Source organism: Eriocheir sinensis, chromosome 61 (genome assembly GCF_024679095.1).
Source record: "Eriocheir sinensis breed Jianghai 21 chromosome 61, ASM2467909v1, whole genome shotgun sequence".
NCBI classification, from domain to species: domain Eukaryota; kingdom Metazoa; phylum Arthropoda; class Malacostraca; order Decapoda; family Varunidae; genus Eriocheir; species Eriocheir sinensis.
In genome coordinates this window covers 8741243-8760417 of record NC_066569.1, presented here as the reverse complement: position 1 = coordinate 8760417, position 19175 = coordinate 8741243, and the positions used below count along the sequence as shown (strand labels likewise).

The following is a 19175-nucleotide window of genomic DNA, read 5'->3' as shown; positions in this document are numbered from 1 at the left end:
TGGGCAGCGATGTGTCTTGTAAAACGACCCATAATATCCTACAGTAGTGGTAACAGGAAATAGGTTGTCAGTATCATGAAAAATGCCCACAATATATAGCAAAATTACCTTCTTTCACTACATTTATAAGGGCCTTGAAGGTACGCGTGGTTGCATTGCCCCAAGCAGAGGACAATGATGGATTGGCGCAGATTCTGGTATTCAATTTTGACGCCCCCCCAAACCGCGCGCCCGTAACCTACCTTTTGTTTGATTTACATTGTTTTTGGTTTACGCGACCTCTTCAAGGACGCAATACTCGCGTATATCGAGAGTTACCTGTATTCCCTTTCCTTCTTTCTCTTCCTTTCCCCTCTTCCTCATCTTCTCGTTTCTTCTTCCTATGTATTCCCTTTCCTTCTTTCTCTCCTGTCTTTCTCTTCCTTTCCCCTCTTCCTCATCTTCTCCTTCCTTCATCCTCCCTTTCCTTCTTTCTCTCCTGTCTTTCTCTTCCTTTCGCTTCTTCCTCATCTCCTTCCTTCATCCTCCCTTTCCTTTCCCCTCTTCCTCATCTTCTCCTTCCTTCATCGTTCATCCTCCCTTTCCTTCTTTCTCTCCTGTCTTTCTCTTCCTTTCGCTTCTTCCTCATCTCCTTCCTTCATCCTCCCTTTCCTTCTTTCTCTTCCTTTCCCCTCTTCCTCATCTTCTCCTTCCTTCATCCTCTCTTCCCTTCTTTCTCTTCCTTTCCCCTCTTCCCCATCTCCTCCTTCCTTCATCCTCTCTTTCCTTCTTTCTCTTCCTTTCCCCTCTTCCCCATCTCCTCCTTCCTTCATCCTCCCTTTCCTTCTGTCTCTTCCTTTCCCCTCTTCCTCATCTTCTCCTTCCTTCATTCTCCCTTTCCTTCTTTCTCTTCCTTTCCCCTCTTCCTCATCTTCTTCTTCCTTCATCCTCTCTTTCCTTCTTTCTCTTCCTTTCCCCTCTTCCTCATCCTCCCTTCTAGTGCTCATCCAAAACCCCATACATACACACACACACAAAGACCCCGACCACCAGCACCACGGACCACGAAAACAGGCGGAAGAGGATCGAATTCACTTCTTCCGGACGGCTGAGGGACATCATGTAAGACGCCTTCCTCGACCTCCTCCCCAGGGATCTCTTGCAGGAGGTGAAACACCCTGACGAAGGCGGGGCGAGAGGAGCCACGGCCGCGAAGTAGCCTCCGATGGGGTGCTTGGTTCTGAGGCGCAAGGTTTCCACGCAGACGAGGGACATGATGATGGTGAAGTCGAGGAAGATGAGCGCCACAAACCACACGTCGATCAGCTTGAGGTAGGAGGTTCTTGGGATGCTCTGGCTCGTCTGCGTGAAGAAGGTGGCCAGGACGAGGAGGGACGTGAGGGATACCATGATGCGGTCCTGGAGAGGCGAGTTCGAAGGGTGGAGAGGTTAGTGAGTGGTGTTCGGGAGGTTCAGAGAGGATTATGAAGTTAGAGAATGGTGTCAAGGAAGGGATAAGAAGGTTCAGAAGGGGATAAAAGGTTCAGAAAGGTTTTAGAAGTTTAGTTGGTGGTGTTAGAGAGCGATAAAGAGGTTCAGAAGGGATTATAAGGTAAATAGATGGTGTTAAGATGATATAAAAGGGTTTAGAAAGGGAGTAAAGGAGTTCAGAAGGTGTTAGAGGGTTCAGTCACTTCAGAAAGGAATTAAGAGGTTCAGAAGGGATTAGAAAGTTAGTGGATGAGGTTAGAAGATACAAAGAGGTTCAGAAGATTTAAAGGGTTCAGGAAGAGTTTAAGAGGTTAGAGAAAAGTATTAAGGAGGTTTAGAAAGGGTTCAGAGGTTAGTGGAAGGTTTTAAGGAGATATTAGGGGTTCAGAAAGGGGGACAAAGCGGTTCAGAAAGTGTTAAAGGGTTCAGGAAGGGATTAAGAGGTTAGAGAATAGTGTTAGGGAGGTTAAGAAAGGGTTCAGAGGTTAGTGGAAGGTTTTAAGGAGATATTAGGGGTTCAGAAAGGGGGACAAAGCGGTTCAGAAAGTGTTAAAGGGTTCAGGAAGGGATTAAGAGGTTAGAGAATAGTGTTAGGGAGGTTAAGAAAGGGTTCAGAGGTTAGTGGAGGGTGTTAAGGAGATATTAGGGGTTCAGAAAGGGGGACAAAGCGATTCAGAAAGTGTTAAAGGGTTCAGGAAGGGATTAAGAGGTTAGAGAATAGTGTTAGGGAGGTTAAGAAAGGGTTCAGAGGTTAGTGGAGGGTGTTAAGGAGATATTAGGGGTTCAGAAAGGGGGACAAAGCGGTTCAGAAGGTGTTAAAGGGTTCAGGAAGGGATTAAGAGGTTAGAGAATAGTGTTAGGGAGGTTAAGAAAGGGTTCAGAGGTTAGTGGAGGGTGTTAAGGAGATATTAGGGGTTCAGAAAGGGGGACAAAGCGGTTCAGAAGGTGTTAAAGGGTTCAGGAAGGGATTAAGAGGTTAGAGAATAGTGTTAGGGAGGTTAAGAAAGGGTTCAGAGGTTAGTGGAGGGTGTTAAGGAGATATTAGGGGTTCAGAAAGGGGGACAAAGCGATTCAGAAGGTGTTAGAGGGTATCGAGCGTATTAATGAGGCAACACACACACACACACACACACACACACACACACACACACACACACACACACAACACCTGATATAGCAAGGCAATCGGTCGAACAAACAGACTAACAAACAAACACTTGACAAACACAACAAGGCACGTGACCCTCCCCCACTCCTTATAAACAAACAAACAAACAAACAAACAAACATTGATTACTCATTACACTCCCTTCCCTTCCCTTCCCCCCCACACACCCGTATACCCTCCCCCCACCCCCTACCCCCCCACACACACACCTGGAAGTCGGCAATATCGAACCTCAGCGTTGAAATGCCGATGATCACCTGGATGAGGCTGGGCAGGAAGGTGTTGGCGATGTAATAACTGAACTGGTTGTGGAAATTGAGCACCACCTGGGGAAAGACATATTAGACAGGTAGGCAGGAAGGTATAGGTATGGGCATGTAGGTAGGGAGGTAGATAGATAGATAGATAGATAGATAGACAAATAGATAGATGGGGTAACAGAAAGAGAAAGGAGAATAAAGAACGAAAGGGAGATTGGAGAAGAAAAATAAAGAAAGGATGAGAGAAAACGAAAATGAGAGAGAAGGAAAAAAAAGAGTTAGTGTTTTATTTTCATTTGATAATAATAATAAAAAAAATGTGTCTTAGAGATATATGAACATTGATAAGACACAGTAAACAAAGCCAGGTGTGTGTGTGTGTGTGTGTGTGTGTGTGTGTGTGTGTGTGTGTGTGTGTGTGTGTGTGTGTGTGTGTGTGTGTGTGTGTGTGTGTATCCCTCGTTTTTCTGTAAATTGGTAAAGCATGATAAAAAAAAGAATAACTAGGCCTATACATAAAAAAATAAAAATAAACAAATAAAGATAAAAATACACGAAAATAAAAAAAATAAAGAAAAAATAAAAACCACGAATAAAAATAACACAACAAATAAATGAAATAATTTGAATAGATAATAAATAAATACGCAAACAAACAAACAAACAAACAATCCTCTCACCTTGACGTGGCTCACATTATGCACCGAATACTCCGCAAACTCCTCCCCCAAGACCGTGTACTCCAGCAGGTGTCTGGCGCCCTCGAAGCTCACCCCGGGGCCGTCCTGTGGGGGGAGGGAGGGTAGAAAAGGTCAAGTGAAATGGGAGGGGGGAGACGGAATGGAAGGGGAGACTGACGAAATGGGGGGAACAGACGGGAGGGGAGAGGGGAGAACAGATGAAAGGGGAGGGAGGGACAGACGGGAGGGGAGGGAGGAGCAGACGGGAGGGGAGGGAGGATATGACAGGAGGGGAGAGGGGAGAACAGATGAACGGGGAGAGGGGAGAACAGATGAAAGGGGAGGGAGGAACAGAAGAAAGGGGAGGGGGAACAGAAGAAAGGGGAGGGGGGGAAAGATGAAAAAAGGAAGGCAGGAAATGATTGGAGGGGTGAAGGAACAGACAGAAGGGGAGGGGGAACAGAAGAAAGGGGTGGGGAGAACATATGAAAGGGGGAGGGGGGACAAACGAAAATGGAGGGGGGGGGGGGGTCAGACGAGTATAAATAACTGGACGATTATAAAAACCCAGCATACGACCTCCCTTGATACACATATGACACACAATACCTAAGACTGCTATTGTTCCTTCCTTTACTCTCTATACAACCTAGAGGAATGACCAAACACCGCTTCCCTTCCTTCAAACACAAAAGCTAAATTATACCTACTACCCACACCCACTAACACCCACTTACACCCACCTACACCCACTTACACCCACCCACACCCAATAACATCCACTTACTCCCACCCACACCCACTTAAGCCCACCCACACCCACTTACACCAGCCCACACCCACCTACACCCACTTACACCCACCCACACCCACTTACACCCACCCACACCCAAAAAAAACACGCCCCCAGTCCCACCCACCACCCACCACCATCCCTTTACACCCATATCCCCAAACATCCTACATCCTACATCCCCCACCCCCGCCTCCTACCCTGACGAGGATGCCGACGTTCTGTGTGACATCCTTGAGGGCGAGGGCCACGAGGCACTCCTGCAGGTCGAAGGGGTACATCTGCAGGTGGAAGTGGCACTTGAAGGTGAGAGTGAGCTCCTTGCGCAGAAGCAGAGGGTTCTGGCCCCCGCTGTACATGACGTCTGGTGGAGGGCGGGAGAGACGGGTGAGATGGAGAAAGGGAGGGTGTAGAGGTGGATCGGAAGGTGAGATAGAAGAGATAGAGAGGGAGATTGAGGACACAGAGTAAGGTGAGATAAAGAGTGGAGATAGAGGTAAGATAGAGAGAGTAGGTTGAGAGGTGAGATAGAGAGGTAGAGAGATAGAGGAGATGTAGAGGAGAGATAGAAGAGATAACGAGGCAGATAGAGAACACAGAGCAAGGAGAGATAAAGAATGGAGACAGAGGTAAGATAGAGAGAGTAGGTTGAGAGGTGAGATAGAGAGGTAGAGAGATAGAGGAGATGTAGAGGCGAGATAGAAGAGATAGCGAGGCAGATAGAGTACACAGAGCAAGGAGAGACCCTGCACACACACACACACACACACACACACACACACACACACACACATACACACAATGATATAATTAGCAACAATCTCACCTGGTGTTTGTCTACTATTCCGATGGTTCAACGCCCTCACACACACACACACACACACACACACACACACACACACACACACACACACACACACCTTTCCTGAGGGTGGTGTCGTCATCAGGTAAAGGTCCAGACTTGCGCAGAACATAGGTGGCTTGTGAGTGCACCTTAGCGTCCACTGTGCTGCGTGTTCCGTCCTGCAGAACTAGACTCGGCACCCACACCTGAGGGAAAGGGAAAGATAAGGACAGGTGTGGAGGGACAGGTGTGGAGGGACAGGTGTGGAGGGACAGGTGTGGAGGGACAAGGTGGAGGTATGGAGGGAGGGAAAGGGTTAGAAGGAGTGGTGATTATCCTTTATTTCCTCTTCTCCTTCCTATTCCCTATTTCCTTTCCTATTTCCTATAAAAAAAGAAGAAAGAATAGAAGAAAAGGGGAGAAAGAAGGGAAGAGTGGTGAAAATGAGAGAGAGAGAGAGAGAGAGAGAGAGAGAGAGAGAGAGAGAGAGAGAGAGAGAGAGAGGGAGGAAGGGAAGGGAAGGAATAGAAGGGAACGGAAGTATATCATAGTTAATTCATTGATCTTCTCTATCCTCTTCCTCCTCCTCCTCCTCCTCCTCCCCCTGTTCTCCTCTGCTTTGTTTCTCGTCTTCTTATTTTGTTATTGAAATGATGTGTAATCCAATACCTTCAAATTACGGTGTTAACGAGGTATATTCATTCTTCCTCCTCCTCCTCCTCCTCCTCTTCTTCCCCTTCTTCCACTTCTACTTCCGCTTCTGTATCTTTTCTTCCTCCTCCTCCTCCTCCTCCTCCTCTTCTTCTTCCTCCTCTTCCCCTCACTCCTTCTCCTACTTCTACTTCCACTCCTATTCTTTTCTTCCTCCTCCTTCTCTTCACCCTCCTCCTCCTCCTCCTCCTCCTCCTCCTCCATCCCTCACTGTCGTTAAGATAAATTAAAGGTAAATGTTCTCCAAATTAACTGAAATATATATTGAAATTGATTATATTATTCCTCTCTCTCTCTCTCTCTCTCTCTCTCTCTCTCTCTCTCTCTCTCCTCGTTTACCTCCTCCTCCTCCTCCTCTTCTCCTTCCTCCTCATCCTTATTTTCTTACTGTTCTTCCTCCTAATCATCCTCATTCTTCTCTTTTAATATCTCATCCTTGCAAACTCTTCCTTTATATAATCCTTCTCTTCCTTTTACCCTCCTCCTCCTCCTCCTTCTTCTCCTTCATCTTTTCCTTCTCTTCAGTTCCGTCTTCTGCTCAGTTTTCTATTTTTTGTTAAGTTTTTCGTTTATTTCTTCTTCTTCTTCTTCCATCTACCTCCTCCTTTTCTCTTCTCCTTTTCTGCATCCTTTCATATTTCCTCTTCTTCTCCTTCCATCGTTTCCTATTTCCTACTTCTTTTCCATTTCCTATTTCCTATTTCCACCTCCTTCACCTCATCCTGCACAACCTCCACCTCCTTCACCTCCTCCTCCCCTCCTTCAGCGCCTCCTACACCCACCTCACTGGAGTCCTTGAGTTTGTTGGCGCGGTAGTCGGCCACGAGATTGCTGAACCGGAGGCGAAAATCCTTCCACGAGAGGCGGAGATGGGCGTCCACACTAATGCTGAACGAAGACAGGTCGAACTCCCTGACGGATGTGATGGTGAGGCTGAGGGCGATGGGGAGGGGGCGGGAGGAGGGCGGGGGAGGGGGCAGAGAGGGGGAGTAGCCGGGGGGAAGGAGTACGACCGAGCAGTTTGTCTCATCGCTTTGGTCGGGACAGTCAACGTAAAGGTCGCAGCGGTCGGTCGTGGAGACGCAGGACCCGTCGTCACACGTGTACTCTTTGTCGCTGCAGGACGTCAGGAGGAGTGTCACCTGACGAAGGGAAGGAAGGAAGGGTGTGTATTGAGGCTCAGAGAAGGGGAGGGGAGGGGAAGGGTTGTTAGTCCTGTTTTTTTCGTATGTCAATATTCCTCAACTCTCTAAATGTCTCTCTCTCTCTCTCTCTCTCTCTCTCTCTCTCTCTCTCTCTCTCTCTCTCTCTCTCTCTCTCTCTCTCTCTCTAAAAATGTGTCTATCTCTCTCACATCCCTGTTTTATCTCTTATCTCTCTCTTTATCTTCCTCTAACTCTCACAAATCTCTCTCTCTTATCTTTCCTTCTCTATCTCCCTCCTTCTTTCCATCTTCTTTGCTCTTCTCCCTATCTTCAACCATCTTCCCCTTCTTCACTTCCCCACCACATAGGCCTACCCATAACTATCCCATACCCTCCCTCCAGCATCCCCGCCCATCCCATGCACCTCCCCACTTAAAACTCCTTCTCCATAATTATACTCTCCTTTCCTCCCTCCCTCCCACCCACCTCCTTCTCCCTATACTCTCCTTCTCCCTATACTCTCCTTCCCTCCCTCCCCCCTCACGCACCTCCTCTCTATACCCCCCTTCCCTCCTTCCCTCCTTCCCCCCCCCACGCACCTCCTTCTCCCTGCACCTGTCTCCCTCCACGCGCCAGGAATGCACGCCCACAGGGTACTGGCCGGCCCACTGGGAGAGCATCTCGGCCCTAAGGTTGGGGTAGAGGCGGCTGCGCATGACCCACGTGCCGCCCTGCTCCTCCATCACCACGTGCGAGACCCCGTCGAAGACCAGGTCGTAGGTGCGGCTGTCGCGGAAGGAGAAGAGTCGATCGAAGGAGGAGTCGCGGCAGAGTCCGTGGAGGCGAAGCTCGTGGTAGGAGGCGAAGGCACACAACACGCAGGTCTCCATATCGCACGGACTGGCGGCCCATCGGTACCTGGCGGAGGCGGGGAAGGGAGGTAGGGGGTTAAAGGGTAGGGAAGATGGGGGTTAGGAAGGGGTGATGTGGGGAGGTGGGTGATGGGTGGAGGGGGTATAGGTGGAGGGAGACGAGATGAGGGGGTAGGGTTAGTTAATCTATCTATTCATCTACCTGTAACGTGTGGGGGGTAGGGGGGTAGGGGGGGAATTCTACGGTTAATGAACTTGCCTGTCTGTCTGTCTGTCTGTCTGTTTGTCTATATATCTAGTTGCATCTCTGTCTATCTGTTTTTGTCTATTCAACTGTTTATCTATCTCTCTATCTATCTATCTATTATGTGTGGACGAGAGAGAGAGAGAGAGAGAGAGAGAGAGAGAGAGAGAGAGAGAGAGAGAGAGAGAGAGAGAGAGAGAGACCACGCCCTTTAAACACATAGAGATTAATAAACAAAATAAAACACACACACACACACACACACACACACACACACACACACACACACACACACACACACCTTCCCTCCCTCCCTCCCCAAAACACACACCTGCCAACCCTTCCCCCCCCCCCACACACACACACACCTTCCCTCCCTCCCTCCCCCCCAAAACACACACCTGCCAACCCTTCCCCTCCCCACACACACCCCTCACACACCTGTTATGGGACACGGCCGCGACACACTTCACCTCAGGCTGCACAGTGTCGTACTCCTGCAGGAAGGGCGCGAACCCCAGCACATCCCCTTCGTCGTCATCCCCCAGCTCCGCCTCCTTCCACGTTCCCTGGTCCACATCCCCCTCAGACCCGATCCAGAAGAGATGCGTCCAGATCTGAGCGCAGGTGTCCCGGTATCCCAAGAAGGTGTCCACTAGGAAGGCGTTGGTGTCCGCATCCCGAGGCAAAACAACATTTCCTTTGATCTTCTTGCACCACGACTTCGCGTTCGAGTACGACATTCGCTGAGGGAAGAACAGATAGAAACCGTCGTCCCCATCGTCGCACATGTCTGTAACTGTAGTGTTGTAGGTTGTGGCATCACCAACGACCTCGAAGTGCCCAGTGAGAAGGTCAATGATTGGGTTCGGGAGGCCAGGGACAACGCGGCACTGGATCAAAGAGCGCATGGTGTCCGGGGGAAGGGCAAGGTCGAATAATCGCCAGTCCCCCGCCTCGCCGTCCAGCGTCTCCAGAAGCATGAAGTCCCCGCCGAGGGAGTAGAGTTTCTGTCCCACCACCAGGCGCCCCCCTCCCCGCACCTCCAGCTGCCGCCCCTCCCTCGCCGCCTCCTCCTGCGCCTCTTTTAGACTGTGCGTGTATTCCTGGAGGAGGGGTGACGGGGTGAGGGTGCGGGAGAGATAGAAAGATAGATGAGTGAATAAGTAGAGAGAGAGAGAGAGAGAGAGTAAAGTACGTGGGTAAGCAAAAAGATAGATAGATAGATAAATAGAAAGATATAGAAAGGTACAAACAGACAGACAGATAGATAAATAGACAGACAGACAGATATACATAGATACACACAACAACAACAACAACAACAACACCCCAACACCTCCTCTCCCCCCTTCCCCTTCCCCCCCTCCCCTCCCCTCGCAACACTCACCATATTGTCAAAGAAGACGCGCAACACCCCGGCCTCCAGGTCCAAGGCGACGCACAGGTGTTGCCAGGTGAACTTGCGCAACACAAAGTGGAACACACCGGAGACGAGGCCGCGGCAACACTTCACGTGGATGTCGTTCTTCTTGGGGACCAACTCTGGGGGGAGGAGGAGGAGGTGTTCGTTAGTTCATCATCAAGGGAGGATGGAAGGAAGGAAGGAAGAAAGGAAGGAAGAAAGGAAGAAAGGAAGGAAGGAAGGAAGAAAGGAAGGAAGGAAGGAAGGAAGAAAGGAAGGAAGGAAGGAAGAAAGGAAGGAAGGGAGAAAGGAAGGAAGGGAGAAAGGAAGGAAGAAAGGAAGGAAGGAAGGAAGAAAGGAAGGAAGAAAGGATGAAAGAAAGAAAGGAAGGATGGAAGGAAGGAAGGAAAGAAAGAAAGAAAGGAAGGAAGGAAGGAAGGAAGGAAGAAAGAAAGAAAGAAAGAAAGGAAGGAAGGAAGAAAGGAAGGAAGGAAGGAAGGAATTAACGAAGGAAGAAAGAAAGAAAGAAAGAAAGGAAGGAAGGAAGGAATTAAGGAAGGAAGAAAGAAAGAAAGGAAGAAAGGAAGGAAGAAAGGAAGGAAGAAAGAAAGGAATAAAAAAGGTAGGAAGTAAAGAAAGAAAGAACAAAAAGACGGAAAATAAATGAAAAAGAGGAGGAAGATGAGGAAGGATTAGACGAAGAAGAAAACCATAGAGAGTGTTAGGAACGAAGAAGAAAGTTAGGAGAAAGAAGAGGAGAAGAATAAAGAAATGTCGAGTAAAGTAGACAAGAAAAAGAAGAAGGAAGAGCAGGAGTATTAGAATGAGAAAGAAGGGAACCAAAACAGAGGCAATGGTCACACTCACCCACAAAGAGCTCGTCGAAGGAGTCATTGACGGCGTAGCTGAGAATAGGCACATGGGAGGTGAGTCTTCGGAGCCGCAGGTGGGTCAGGAGAGTCACCTGTAGAAAGGGGAATGAAGGAAGGGCAGGTACACACACACACACACACACACACACACACACACACTCACTGTCTTATGGCCGTGTGTGGTTCTCCTGAGAGCATAACCAAGGCAGGTCTTTTGTATCCCGCTGTATAACATGACCTTCACTGTGTAGAGAGTATGCTGTCCTATGCTCCACAAATACACCTTCACTATTAATAAAGATAGGTGTGATTGACTTATTAATTAATGATAAGAAAGAGTGAACATAGAGACAAGGATAAGAAGACTATAGGTGATTGTGAAGAGGACGAAGAGGAAGAGGAGAAGGAGGATGTTTACGGTAAAGTACAAAGAGGAAGAAGAGATAGGAAGAAGAAGAGAAGGGGAATGCGTAAAAAGAAAGGTGAAGAATCATTAGATAATATTTAGGTTGACGCAGAGGAGGAGGAGGAGAAGAGAGATGATGATGATGATGAAGAGGAGGAAGAGAAGAAGGAAGAGGAGGAGGAGAAAGATAACGATGATGAAGAGGAGGAAGAGAAGACGGAAGAGGAGGAGGAGAAGAAAGATGATTATGATGATGAAGAGGAGGAAGAAGAAGAAGGAAGAAGAGGAGGAGAAAGATGATTATGATGATGAAGAGGAAGAGAAGAAGAAAGACGATTATGATGATGAAGAAGAAGAGAGGAAGGAAGAGGAAGAGGAGAAAAAAGATGATGAAGAAGAAGAAGAGAGAAAAAGGAAGAGGAGGAGGAGGAAAAAAAATATAAATAGGATGATAAATGATAAAGAGGCGGAGGAAGAAGAGAATAAAGAGAAACATGCTCAAGAAAGGAAGGAGAGAGGAAGGATAAAGAGGAGAAGGAAGAGGAAAAAGAAGGGGATGACATTGATAAAGAGGTGGAATGGAAGAAGATTAAAGAGGATGATGATAAAGATGAAGAATAAGAAAAATAAGATACAGAGAAAGATGAAAAGGAAGAGGAGAAAGAGAACGTGAAAGAAGACAAAAATAACAATGATAATAATAATAATAATGATAATAAAGATAAAGAATAGGATAACAGGGAAGATGCTTAGCTATACCCCACCTGACGGAGAGAAGGCAGCGCGCCCTCCCCAGCATCCAGGAGACTGTTGGTGGTGGTGACGTTGCCAATCTGAAAGCGGGCAACCCCCACCTTGTGTGTACCTGCAGGAGTAGTAGTAGTAGTAGTAGTAGCAGTAGTAGTAGTAGTAGTAGTGTAAGTGCAAGCCTCCCCCCCCCTTCCCGCGGCCCCGCTTCAGACGACTCTCTACTTTTCCTTACTCCTATGCCATCCAAATCCCTTATGCAAGAGTTAACCAGCACCTTCATTCCTTTCACTGGTAACTTTGAAACAGCCTTCCTTCGTCTATATTCCCTCCCGCCTATGACTTGAGCTCTTTCAAGACGCCTTTCTAAGTGATTTAAATTCTTCTGGTATTCTTATTATAAACACTATTTTCAGGAAGAGCACCACACGGCATTTTCGTCCCCCACCCTCCTTTGTTTTCCCTTGAGCTGCCTCCTTTTCCGTAATAAAAATGGATATGAACTAATGGTATTGAAAACCTTTGACAGGACTATAAATATATTTTTATGGAAGGTGTTTAGCGTCTGAAGGAGATCGCATATATATACATAAAACACGAACTAACGGTATTGGAAACCGATGGCAGGAGTCTTGGTGGGCGTCCCGTGTTTGTTGTGGGCGATACTATAACACCCGCGTCGCAATTATCACCGCGCCATTATCCTCCAGGTAATGAGTTTGTGTTTGCCGGAACCTCGTAAACACGTGGCGCGGCGAGGCTCAGGAGGGGCTGCTCGCCGTCACCACCACCACCACCATCATCAGCAGCAGCAGCAGCCATTCTTCGACCACCACAGGATAAACTTCCCCAACGTCCGCCTCCCTTCCTAATGTAATTGCTTCCATGGCGCAGTGGTTAGTGTGTCTAGCTACGACTCCGCTGACCCGGGTTCGAATCCCTGTCCGGGCAGCTGGCGCTCGACCCACCCAGCTGTTCATCCTCCCTTTCCGGTTGGTCGATAAATGGGTACCTGGGGAAACCTGGGGTAGGCGGTGGCTGAGTGGTAGCGTGCTGGGCCCACATTCACCGCGTGATGGACGACGCGGGTTCGAATCCCCACGCTACCACCTCGGATATTTTAGTCACCGTAGAGTGGCTTAAAACTACCCACATGCTGTCCTGAAGACCACCCATCAACCCGGACTCTTGAGGAAACCGTCCAAGTGAATAATAAACGAGTTCCGGGGAGCAGCATGAGCCAAGAGAAGATGGCGCCACTATAAACACTTGCCTGCGCCATGACGGGCTGGGGCCGACTACCGTCTAGGCCCCTCAAGAATAGCCTACCGGTGCTATAGGCGTACACGTAAAAAAAAAAAAAAAACTATGGTAACCCGGATGTCACACTGGCCCTGTGTCCCAGGATGGCGGGTTCCTCCCACCACAGGCTCAAGGACCAGTGTGACGGAGATGAGCACCGAGGCCACGCGCAGCTATGACGCATGTACTTTTTACCAACGTCCTCAACCCTTTTTTGTTTGATGTCAGTTTTTTTCAGGTTCCTCCAGACACCCATTTATTGACCAGCCCGAAGGGAAGGACGAACATCTGGATGGCCTGCGCGCCGACTGTCCGAGCCGGGATTCGAACCCAAGCGAGCGGATTTGTAGGTAGGCACGCTAACCACTGCACCATGACTGGAAGGGGCGCGTCCAAATGATGACAGACAGGCTTCAAGGAGAAACTATATTCGCACGCCACACTTACGGACCCTAAAATAACACCTGGCCTCGAGTGTTCAGTGCGAGACGCGTGATTACCGCATCGAACTCTTTGTTTGTCCACAGAGGCGAGGCAGCGGGCGGGGAACACATTTCAGTGAAGGCGTCAATTAACTGTTTACGAAAAATGAATAACTAATGCTAATGACCGTGAACAACTGGACTTTGACTTTTATTGCATCTAGACAGATTTCACGTCTTAAAGGATGATTGATTTTCATTTCGGTCATTTTGTCTAAAAGAAAAAAATAACCGAAATGGCAAGTAGATTGTCCTTAATAGTGTGGAAATGTTCTTGATGATAAATAAAAATAGTCAGTTTTTGCAATCATTTGGTATACATTCAATATATAAAACAAACTATGCTTCAAAACATGGAAACCTATTTAATGATAATAAAGGAAAAAAAAAATCCAAGCTTTGTTGCTAAGAGAGAGAGAGAGAGAGAGAGAGAGAGAGAGAGAGAGAGAGAGAGAGAGAGAGAGAGAGAGAGAGAGAGAGAGAGAGAGAGAGTCCCGCTCATCGACACATATGTATTCAATTGCAATATGTAAGATATAAAAATAAAGAAAGAAAAAATAGAGAGAGAGAGAGAGAGAATTCAATTTGTTTATTTGACTTCCATCTGTTCTTTTTTTATACAGTGAAGAAAGCAGCTTAAGGGCACAAATAAATGCGAACAAAAAACAAAAAACAAAAAACAAAAAAAAAAAACTCGCTAACTGTTGCTCCCGTAAAAGGACATACAGAGGATTGGCCCGAAGAGAGTAGGCCTAATTTTGGGCGGCGAGGTGTCTTGACCCTCCTCTTCCTTGAAGGCCTCACTTATATCTTATTTTTTATTATTATTATTTTTTTTTTACAGCAGAGGAGACAGTGCAAGGGCGTAAAAAAACAAAACAACAATAATGAAAAAAAAGCCCGCTACTTACTGTTCCTGAATAGAGTGGCATTTATTTCCGTATATTTTTCTTGTATGATTTACTTCTATTTTACTTTTTTAATACTTTTACTTTATCTCACTTAATTTCCTTTCCCACGTAGCCTTTCCATCACTTATTCAACAATAATGAAAAAAAAACCGCTACTTACTGCTCCTGAACAGAGTGGCTTTTATTTCCGTATATTTTTCTTGTATAATTTACTTCTATCTATTTCACTTTTTTAATACTTTTACTTTATCTCATCAAATTTCCTTCTCCACGTTGCCTTTCCATCACTTATTCAACAATAATGAAAAAAAAGCCCGCTACTTACTGCTCCTGAACAGAGTAGCATTTATTTCCGTATATTTTTCTTGTATAATTTACCTCTATCTATTTCACTTTTTTAATACTTTTACTTTATCTCATTTAATTTCCTTTCCCACGTAGCCTTTCCATCACTTATTCAACAATAATGAAAAAAAAAAGCTCGCTACTTACTGCTCCTGAATAAAGTAGAGTGGCATCTATTTCTGTATATTTTTCTTGTATGATTTACTTCTATTTTACTTTTTTCAATACTTTCACTTTATCTCATTTAATTTGCCTTTCCCACGTAGCCTTCTCATCAGTTATTTACTACTCGCCAACAAGCCGCTGCGTGGGAGCTACACTATATTATATTCACAGGACTATTAACCCGCCGGCCTCTGTAATCCATCCATGCTGCTATATCATTTCTTTCAGCGTCCCGCGTACTCTATTAATCATCCGCTCTTTACCAACAAGACGCGCGCGCTACAAGTGTTTCGAAGCTTTGTAATTTAGAGTAATCCTTCTTGCACTCGATTTGCTCTTGAGGGACGAAACTGTTAATATGTCGGTAATTGCCCGAACGATTGGCGAAGAGAGAGAGAGAGAGAGAGAGAGAGATCTCAATACATTTACGTTTATGATAGGACTCTCTCTCTCTCTCTCTCTCTCTCTCATGCACTTTTTTTTTCTGTCATCCTTCTCTAATTATTCTCGTTCTCTCCTTTCCTCTTTTCTATTATAGTAAACAAAGCAATTTAAGGGCAAAAACAAATGAAATAAGAAAAAGCCCGCGAAACACGGAGTACAGAAGAGTGGCCAAAAGAGAGGTCAGTATCGCGTGGAGAGGTGTCTTGATACTCCTCTCTTGAAACAGGTCAAATCGTAGGAAGGAGGATATACAGACGAAGGAAGGCTGCTCCAAAGTTTGCCAGTGAAGGGAATGAAAGAATGAAGATGCTAATTAACTCTTGCATAAGGGATTTGGACAGTATAGGGATGAGCTAGAGTACAAATTCGAGTGCAGCGGGTCCGCGGGAGGGGGGAGGCATGCAGTTAGCAAGTTCAGAGGAGCAGTCGGCATGAAAATATCGAAAGAAGATAGAACGAGAGGCAAAACTGCGGCGAAATTTAAGAGGGATGCAGAAAAATGTAAGTAAGAGGAGAGGAGTTGATCAGACGAAGAGCATTTGACTGTATTCTGTCCAAAAGGGCTGTGTGTGGCAGGCTTGGGTCCAAGTACATGTACTCGTACTTAAGTACAAAATATCATGTATTTGTAGTTGGGGTAAAAAGTTACTTAGTACTTGTACTTGTACTCGGACGATAAGTAATCGACAATTTTGCGAGTATTTTCGAGTGCAACAAAAAAATTACAAACGTGTGTCTGGTGTGGTGTTTGACGACCTGCCTGGGTGGAGGTGAAGCCAGGGTGAGGGATTATCGAAGGTACGTCCTGAGCTTGGGCCTTGGGGAGGCCAGGTGGCCTGACCCCCTGGGTGAGGTGACACTGAGGTCATGTGAGGTGACCCAGGGCAGAGAGGGCTTGGTAGTGTGTCATTTGTCTAAAGCAGAAAAGCAGAAAAATCGCAAGATTCAATCAGAAAAAAGTACTCGTACTTGGACTCGAGTTCAGTAGTAAAATTGAGTACTTGTACTTGTACTCGTGTTATCGTAATGTAATCATACTTGGACTCGAGTCCAAAAAATATACTTGAACCCAAACCTGGCTCCATGCATGAGGTGGTGGACAGGGTCTGTTGCTTTTTCCTCCAATTCCTCTCTCTCTCTCTCTCTCTCTCTCTCTCTCACCCTCCCATCTCCCCACCCTATTAGACACCCTCGAAATTGCGTCTCATTTTTCCGTAGCCTCATCACTCCAGCTAATTGCTTTTCATTGCGCTAAGAAAACAAGACGGACGTAAGGAGGGAACCCGGAGCTTATAAATAATGTCTGCCCGCCCATCCCTCTCCCAAGTCACCATTACCTTCTTTAACAGCCACTTCATTACGAACATTAGCCCATTACCGAGATCACTAGAGTACGCGCGACCGTTCTCGTAATATCAAACGCTATTAATGGCTCAGTGGTTATTAAAAAGGCTTGATTGGGTGGTGGGTTAATTGCAAGGTGGATTTGTATTGTTTTTCTTTCTTGTTTTGTTGCTGTTTTAGAGTGCGTGTGTGTCATGGCGAGGTATCTTGTGTGGGTGGTGTATATGGCGTGCGGGTGTGTGGTTGGGGGGGTAGCCTACTTTTAGATGTGGTAGGAGTGGTTACTAATTAATGGTCGCTTTCCCTTTTACTCGTTTTTTTTTCTTCTGTATGTGGCGTACTTTTTTATTTGCTATTTCGCTTACTGTATTTTTTTTTCTTCGTCTCCCTCTTTTTATCTGTACTATTTCGCTTGTTTCTTCTCTTTGTTTCATGTTTATATTATTTTTTTTTATTTGCAATCTTTCGCGTACTTTGTTTTTATTTCTTTGTCTTTCTTTCCATGTGTTCTATTTCGCTTATTTCTTCTTTGTTTCATCTGTTTATATTATTTTTTTATTTGCAATCTTTCGCGTACTTTGTTTTTATTTCTTTGTCTTTCTTTCCATGTGTTCTATTTCGCTTATTTCTTCTTTGTTTCATCTGTTTATATTATTTTTTTTATTTGCAATCTTTCGCATATTTTTTTATTTCTTTGTCTTTCTTTCCATCTGTTCTATTTCGCTTATTTCTTCTCTTTGTTTCATCTGTTTATATTATTTTTTTTCTTTGCTCTTTCGTTTACTGTTTCTTTTTATTTCTTTGTCTCCTTCTTTCTATCTGTACTATTTCGCTTATTGCTTCTTTTGTTTCATCTGTTTATATTATTTTTTCTCTGCTCTTTCGTTACTGTTTCTCTTTATTTCTTCGTCTCCTTCTTTCTATCTGTACTATTTCGCTTATTGCTTCTTTTGTTTCATCTGTTTATATTATTTTTTATTTGCTCTTTCGTTTACTGTTTCTCTTTATTTCTTTGTCTCCTTCTTTCTATCTGTACTATTTCGCTTATTGCTTCTCTTTGTTTCATCTGTTTATATTATTTTTTCTCTGCTCTTTCGTTACTGTTTCTCTTTATTTCTTTGTCTCCTTCTTTCTATCTGTACTATTTCGCCTATTGCTTCTTTTGTTTCATCTGTTTATATTATTTTTTCTCTGCTCTTTCGTTTACTGTTTCTCTTTATTTCTTTGTCTCCTTTCTATCTGTACTATTTCGCCTATTGCTTCTTTTGTTTCATCTGTTTATATTATTTTTTCTCTGCTCTTTCGTTACTGTTTCTCTTTATTTCTTTGTCTCCTTCTTTCTATCTGTACTATTTCGCTTATTGCTTCTTTTGTTTCATCTGTTTATATTATTTTTTTCTTTGCTACCTTTCGCTTACTAATAATATTTTTCATTTCTATTCCCTTTCACTTCCTTCTTCTTCCTTCTCGTTCCATTTATAGCATCGGAAATATGGGTCATGGTTAGTTCGACGTCTGCTTGATCGTGTTCAATAACTGTTCCTCTCCATCTACGCATCGATAATAACGTGAATAAGTTAATAAGATGTAAAAATATGTATAACTCACTAGCGATTCACCTGTAGGAAGTCAAGTGATAATATAAATAAGTAATGAAAACTCTCTCTCTCTCTCTCTCTCCACTACAATTACTACAACTACTTCTACTTATATTTATACTTACGGGATAAACGAGGAAGTAGCAGAAGTAGCAAAAGGTAGTAGTAGTTCATCCTCAAGTAGTAGTAGTAGTAGTAGTAGTAGTAGTAGTAGTGGTGGTGGTAGTAGTAGTAGTAGTAGTAGTAGTAGTAGTGGTGGTGGTGGTAGTAGTAGTAGTTAATGGTTGGAAATATCTTGTTGCGTATTTCTTTCTTCTCTTCCTTTCTTCCTTTCTTCACTAACTACGCTTAGGTTTTTCTTCTTTTCCTTTCTTCCGTGTTTGACTCTGTATTTTCTTTATTTCTTCATATATATTCCTCTCTTGTCTTCGCTTTAAATTGTCTTCTTTTATTGTCTTTTGCGACTTCTTTCCTTCCTTCTTGTTTCCTTTTTTCTATGTCTTCTTGTTTATTCTTTTTTTTCTTCTTTTTCCCTTTCTTGTTTTCTTATTTCTTCATTCGTGTCTTCACTTTATGTTGTCTTCTTATACTGTTTTCTGTTACTTTCCTTCCTGCTTTCTTGTTTCCTTCTGTATATTCTTCTTTTTCTTCTTTTAGTATTTATTTCTGTCTTTTTATTTCACATCTTCATTTTAAAGTTTTCCCATTTTCTTCCTTTTCCTCTCCTCCGTATCTTCTATTTGCTCTTCCTTTTTTTCTTTCCGTATTTCTTTCTGCCTTCAAATCTTATATCTTCGTTTCCTTTCAACTCTTCCTTCCCTTCTTTCCTTTTTTTCCTTCAATCTCCTCCTTCGTATTTTCTTTATTGCTTTCCTTTAAACAGACAAAAAAAAGTTGAAACGAGAGAGAGAGAGAGAGAGAGAGAGAGAGAGAGAGAGAGATGAAAAAGTAAGATAGAAGGAATGAA

The 19175-nt window shown here is 44.9% G+C and overlaps 1 protein-coding gene across 1 annotated transcript; it reads right to left on the bottom strand.

Moving 5' to 3' along the window:
• Positions 1-861: 861 nt before the first annotated feature.
• On the bottom strand, positions 862-19075 carry LOC126986351 (uncharacterized). The gene is made up of 12 exons (XM_050842398.1): positions 18334-19075; positions 11635-11735; positions 10460-10556; positions 9578-9732; positions 8629-9293; positions 7671-7989; positions 6709-7068; positions 5292-5421; positions 4572-4735; positions 3579-3683; positions 2848-2964; positions 862-1398 (listed from the first exon to the last, which is right to left on the bottom strand). Exons 1-12 carry the CDS (start codon positions 18380-18382, stop codon positions 976-978), a joined length of 2685 nt encoding a protein of 894 aa, XP_050698355.1. The 5' UTR covers positions 18383-19075; the 3' UTR covers positions 862-975.
• Positions 19076-19175: the final 100 nt, after the last annotated feature.